Source organism: Urtica dioica, chromosome 2 (assembly GCF_054948205.1).
Source record: "Urtica dioica subsp. dioica isolate 48M chromosome 2, U.dioica_male_clone48M_v1_H2, whole genome shotgun sequence".
Taxonomy (NCBI): Eukaryota; Viridiplantae; Streptophyta; class Magnoliopsida; order Rosales; family Urticaceae; genus Urtica; species Urtica dioica.
In genome coordinates, this window is record NC_142757.1 from 39,367,708 (window position 1) to 39,374,236 (window position 6,529).

At 48.4% G+C, this 6,529-nt stretch overlaps 1 protein-coding gene across 1 annotated transcript; it reads left to right on the plus strand.

Moving 5' to 3' along the window:
* The first annotated feature begins 2,044 nt into the window (after positions 1 to 2,044).
* LOC149404699 (uncharacterized) lies at positions 2,045 to 3,952 on the plus strand. Its single transcript, XM_089607635.1, has 4 exons — positions 2,045 to 2,281; positions 2,327 to 3,153; positions 3,328 to 3,583; positions 3,734 to 3,952. The coding sequence occupies exons 1-4, from the start codon at positions 2,045 to 2,047 to the stop codon at positions 3,950 to 3,952; spliced, it is 1,539 nt and encodes a 512-aa protein (XP_089463761.1).
* Positions 3,953 to 6,529: the final 2,577 nt, after the last annotated feature.

The following is a 6,529-nucleotide window of genomic DNA, read 5'->3' on the forward strand; positions in this document are numbered from 1 at the left end:
ATCTAGGCCCATCGAAGAAGGGGAGCCGGAGTCCCCACCGACCGCGGCAAAACACCGAGTTGACTTCATAATGGGCGGGTCGAAGTTTTGCAAAAGCTCAGTTAATTCGATAAAGGCTCATCAACGTCAGCTGATGAATAAGACCATCAAGATCGGAGAGGAACAGGATGTTCAAATCTCATTCTCCGAAAAAGAAGCCTTCGAAGCAGCAGACCAACATGACGACGCGCTTGTAATAACAATCGACGTGTCCAACTGGGAAGTCGCCCGAGTCCTAATCGATGGAGGGAGCTCCGTAGATCTAATTTTCAAAGATACCCTTAAAAGAATGGGAATCGAAGAATCTGAGATCGAGAAGGAGCAGACCCAATTAACAGGCTTCAACGGGTCGACCACTCCATCAATAGGGACTATCAAGCTGCCTGTAAAGACCAACGGGATAAATAAGATAGTCGAATTCCAAGTTTTGGAATGCCTCTCCCCTTACAATATCATCTTGGGGCGACCATGGATACATCGGATGATGGCCGTCCCCTCTACCTTCCATCAATGTATCCGGTTCCCCACGCCTGAAGGGATATGTGAGATAAGAGGTAACCAGGCGACCTCCCGTAGCTGCTACCTCACTAACCATAAGCAAAATATTAAAGAAATTAGTGGGAAGCAATAGCAATTAACAAACATAGAGCCAACAGAAAATGAAGGCTCTAAACCGGAAGAACTAGACTCCTCGAGTACTGAAATAACAGTACAAATACAGCTCGACGGCCTCGACCCTTCTAAGTGTGTGGGAATCAGAGCCGAGCTTAAGAGAGGCGTACGACGACAGTTGATTTGTTTCCTGAAACGAAATAAATCTACCTTCGCTTGGACGATAGAAGATATGCCAGGGATTAGTATCGACGTTACGTCACATCAGCTTAACGTAGACCCAAGTTTCAAGCCGATAAAGCAACAGAGGCGTAAACTTGGTCCCGATACGGCATCGATAGTTAACGACGAAGTTGAAAGACTCCTCAATGCTGGCTCAATCCGCGAAGTCAAATATCCGGACTGGTTGGCCAACATCGTCGTCGTAAAAAAGAAAAAAACGGAAAATGAAGGGTGTGCATCGACTTCACTGACTTGAACAAGGCATGCCCCAAAGACAGCTTCCCATTGCCACACATCGACCAGTTGGTGGAGGCAACCGTGGGACATAAGATGCTTTCATTCATGGATGCATTCTCAGGATACAACCAAATCCTAATGCATCTGGACGATCAAGAAAAAAACGGCATTCATAACGGACCGAGGCACCTATTGCTACAAGGTCATGCCATTTGGACTTAAGAACGCCGGCGCCACCTATCAAAGGTTAGTCAACGAAATGTTCAAAGAAAAAATAGGAAAGACAATGGAGGTGTACATTGATGACATGCTCGTCAAGTCCCTAAGAGATTGTGACCATGTAGGGCACTTGCAGGAGTGCTTCAAGGTATTGAATAAATACCAAATGAAGCTGAACCCTGCTAAATGCTCATTCGGGGTGTCATCTGGGAAATTCCTTGGGTACTTAGTCACCCAGCGTGGAATTGAGGCAAATTCAGACCAACAGAACGCCCTAAGGGAAATGCCCTCGCCCCGAAATAGACGAGAAGTGCAGCGATTGACGGGCCGCATCGCCGTCCTCAATCGCTTCATCTCTCGATCCACAGACAAATGCCTCCCATTCTATCAACTACTAAAGGGAAACAAGAAACTCGAATGAGACGAAAAATGCGAGAAAACATTTAAAGAATTAAAAGAATACCTATCGACAACCCCGATCCTAGCAAAACCTTTGACAGGAGAACCACTCTACCTATACGTTGCCGTCTCCCAGGCAGCGGTTAGTGGAGTGCTCGTCAGAGAAGAGCAAGGGAACCAACGACCCATATTTTATGTGAGCAAGTCGTTAGTCGATGCCGAAACCTGATATCCTATCATGGAAAAATTAGCGTTAGCCGTAGTTTCCGCAGCACGAAAACTCCGGCCATATTTCCAATCCCATTCCATAATAGTGATGACAACCCAACCGCTAAGAAGTTTCCTACACAGCCCCAACCAATCAGGGAGACTGACCAAATGGGCAGTAGAGCTAAGCGAATACGACATTGAGTATCGAATTAGGACTTGCGCTAAATCTCAGGTTTTAGCATATTTTCTCATCGAACTCCCAAGAGAAGACCCAGCCGTGACTGAGGATGATGGCACTTGGACACTGAAAGTGGATGGCGCATCATCGAAACAGGGGGCAGATGTATGAATACACTTGACATCACCCCACGGCGAGGTCATCGAACAGCCATTCAGACTCGATTTTGTTGCATCCAACAACGAAGCCGAATATGAAGCACTAATAGCCGGACTAAGATTGGTCACAGCAGTGAGAGCAAAGCAAGTACATGCTTATTGCAATTCTCAGCTAGTAGCAAATCAATACTCCGGCGAATACGAAACAAGGGATGAACGGATGGAAGCCTATTCGAAGGTCGTAAAAGACCTTGCAGCGCAATTCAAGCAATTTTCTCTAACGCGAATCCCTAGGGGTGAAAACACCTCTTCAGACGCACTGGTCACATTGGCATCAACCTCGGATCCGGACCTCAAAAGGGTAATACCAATCGAGACAATCAAACAACCTTCCATAGCCATCACTGTCACGACAGTAATAGCTATAGAAAGGTGGGATTGGAGGGATGAAATCACACATTACATCACAACTGGTACGGTCCCGTCCGACAAGATGGCAAAACGAAGGCTTATACTAAGGAGCGCAAGGTTTTGCGTAATAGACGACAACCTGTTCAAAAGATCCTTCGTAGGACCATACCTCAAGTGCGTTGGCACGAACGAATCGAAGCAAATCCTAGAAGGCGTACACGAGGGAGAGTGCGGAAGCCACACAGGAGGCAGAGCACTTGCCATCAAAATAAAAAGGAAAGGCTACTTTTGGCCGACCATGCTGGCAGATTGCGAGGCACACTCGCGCCGCTGCGACCGATGCCAACGCCACGCACCTAACATAAAAAGACCCGTGCAAGAGTTGTCCTCCATCTCGTCTCCATACCCATTCATGAAATGGTCTATGGACATCGTGGGACCAATGCCACCCGCCCCCGGCGGACTAAGGTTTTTGTTAATCTTAGCAGATTATTTCTCCAAATGGGTTGAAGCAGGCGTCTTCGTCTTAATAAAAGATGTCGACGTAACCGCATTCGTCTGGAAGAATATAATCTGTCGGCATGGAACCCCCCACAAAATCGTAACGGACAACGGGTCACAGTTCATATAAAAAAAATTCAGAACTTTTTGTTTCCGCAATAACATAGAGTTGAGGATGTCAACACCACGGTATCCCCAAGGAAATGGACATGCAGAAGCAACAAACAAAACTATAGTAGACTCGATAAGGAAAATGCTCGATGCCAAGAAAGGACGATGGGAAGAAGAATTGCCCGGTGTGCTCTGGGCATATCGAACTAGCCCTCGAAGACCGACAGGAGAAACCCCGTTCTCCTTAGTTCACGGGGTCGAGTCAGTTATCCCGATCGAGCACCAGGTGCAAACCCTTAGGGTGACACACGCACCTGAAGATGAGTAAAAAAATAACGAATCACTATGCGACTCCTTGGATTTTGTTGAAGAAAGACGGGATGCGGCCCTGGCACGACTATCCCTCTATAAGCAATCTGCCAGATTCTACAATAAGGGCGTCAACGCAAGAAGATTTGACATAGGAGACTTGGTTCTCCGAAAAATATTCCAAAACACTGCCGAAGCGAACGTGGGAAAACTCTGTGCAAATTGGGAAGGCCCTTACAGGGTCACGAAAATAGCACATCCCGGGGTCTATGAACTCGAAACACTCAGTGGTGTTCCCGTTTTGAGATCATGGAACGTGATCAATCTAAAAAAGTATTACTGCTAAAAAGGCAAGAATCGAACTACGACCGACTTGATCCCTGCATAAGGGTACATAGGCAGCCTTTCTCTGCGAAGGCACAGTCCCATAAATAAAATAACACAAGTCGCCCATTGGGTAACAATTGCAAAAGTATAACAAAAGGCTCCGAAGCCCACACCTCGTCCTAGGACCACGGTGTAAATAACTCACGACCAAGGCGAGATCCGAAGTCTCACCTTGTCATCTCATGTGACATCTGAATCAGAGGACGTACCTCGCCAGAGAGGACCTCGTCCGGGAAAAACATAGCGAAGTTTTTAGATCTCAACGATCTAAAAAGACTAGACAACGCCCGGGTAAGATTCATTTGTTTACTCCAGCCTAAGGGAAACATTTTAGATCTTGGTTATCTGAAAGACTTAGCAACTATTAAAAAATATGGCAACGCGACTCCGGCCTAGGGGAAACATTTTAGATACTGCGACGATCTAAAAGACTTAGCCGCTTTAAAAATATCGCCATATGACCTCGGCCTAAAATCTTAAGGGAAACATTTTAGATCTCGGTGATCTAAAAGACTGAACAGATTTTAGAAAAACAAAAAGTGATTAAGACTTCGGCCAAGTAACATTCTGTGGAAACCCTCAGAATGAAAGAGGCGACCTGAATGACTTGGACGAAACACACATATTCATGCACTCTTAAAAGAATTTGGCGAGCTAAAAGACTTGACAAATATCTAAGAAATGAAAACCGCATTAAAATGAAATAAAGAAGAAACAATAAATAAACAAAAATCCAAAATAGATAGGGGTACCGAAGCCCCCAATTATTGTTTCAAAACAGATAAAAGTTTCGCCCAAAATAAACGGGCCCAAAATATAAAAACAAAAAAATGCTGAAAAACAAAAAAATGATGGAAAACAAAATGATTGATGAGCGAAGGCGAGATCGCGATGAGAACAGCTCTGAGCTCAAACTTTGGGACGTTCCGTGGACGGTGTGAATCGCTGCGCCTCTTCCTCAACCTCGGGAATCAGGTTCAGAGTTTCGTCCGTCACACCCATCATCGACCCATGCTCGTCGAAGGAAGGAACCTCCGGCTCAGGGACCTCGGCGGAAGCATCAGGAGCGGAGTCGGGCTGGGCCTCGGGGGGAGAATGGTCAGAGTAAGGAGTGAAGGGGATGTCCTCGACCTCGGGAACGACGATGGCGGTGAAATCTTTCTCGTACTGAGCGATGTCATCCTCAGTATCTTTGAGTTCGCCCGACCAGTCGGAAATATCTCGCTTCAGAGCCTCCGAGATCAACTCTCTGTTACCCCGGCATTGCTCGAGCTTCCTCACGACGATGATTGCCTCATCCATCATCTCATTCTGAGCCCGATACTTCAGTATCTGTTGTCGGTATCGCAACGAAGTCGCCTTCCGCGCCGACAGGACCGCCCGAGCCTTCTCGACATTCGCCGACCTCTTGATCTTCGCCAGTTCGCTCAAAGCGGCAGCGAGATCTCGATCCCGGTTCCTCACCTTGGCCTCGGACACGTCCAGCTTTTTCTTTAGCTCGGCCGAGTGAACGCCCCATTTATCAATCGTGGCCTCCTTCTTCCCGACCTCGGCTTCCAAACCCTTGGTCTTCGCCACAGGTCGGCCTGAGCGGCCTTATACTTCCCCAAGAGTGCGTCCTTGGCGGCGACGTCCTCTTCGAGGGAAGTCACTTTCCCGCCTACCTCCTTGAGCTCGGCCTGAAGGGACTCCGTCCCTTTCTTCACCGAGTCAAGTTCGGCGAGAGAAGCCTTCGCCTTTCGAAGGCGCCTCTCATACCGATAGACCCCCCGGTTGAACTGGGTACACAACTACAAAAAAAAGTATAAGGCATATTAAGTATCTCAGTTCGACCCTTCCATAAAAATTATAACAAAAAAATATACTTACCCCGGTGATGGTCGATGCCATACATTGGTACCAGTCCGACTCCGTCAGCTCGGGAACCTTAGGCAGCTCGTGACCATTTATGGTCATCTGCCTGACGAGTCATGTGGACGAGTAAAAGTCATCGCAGAGAAGGTGATCCAGGTTGAAATAGAAATTGACGCAGTGCTTCTTCTTCGGTTTCGAAGAAGAAGCACCAGGATCACCTCATCGCGCCCTCGCGAGACCACCCCGAGTCCTCGCCGCGCTGCTCCCGCCGGCTGGGGTGCTCTCCCCTTGCGCCGCTCCGACATCGGGAGCATTCTGTGGCTCGCCCGAGGCGACCACGGATTCCAGGTCTCTACCCCCGTCACCCCTGTCCTTTTTCTTCTTCTTCCATTTTAGCTCGCCTTCACGAGGGGCGCTCTCCTCTTCATCTCGGCCCTCGCTCCGGCCTACTCGAGTTTTCCTCTTTTTGGGTCCCGCAGTGGCCCCAGCCGAGTCACCCGCCTGCCCAACAGGTGTAGCAGAAACAGACCCGGAGGCTTGATCGCCCTGAGCCTCTCCGGTCCCCGCAGGGGCGACCTCAGTCTCGACATCCACAACTGGGATATCGGCCTAGGAGCGCTCTTCGGTGATCTCGACCTCGGGATCCTGAGAGGGACCCGAGGGCGCGGCAGCCGAAGAGGAT

Excerpts from the sequence above, each read along its gene's own strand:
- LOC149404699 (XM_089607635.1), top strand. The coding sequence starts at position 2,045 with ATGACAACCCAACCGCTAAGAAGTTTCCTACACAGCCCCAACCAATCA. Across the intron at positions 2,282-2,326 it reads CATCGAAACAGGGGGCAGAT|CCATTCAGACTCGATTTTGT; the intron begins GTATGAATACAC and ends GTCATCGAACAG. Across the intron at positions 3,584-3,733 it reads TTATCCCGATCGAGCACCAG|GGCGTCAACGCAAGAAGATT; the intron begins GTGCAAACCCTT and ends TTCTACAATAAG.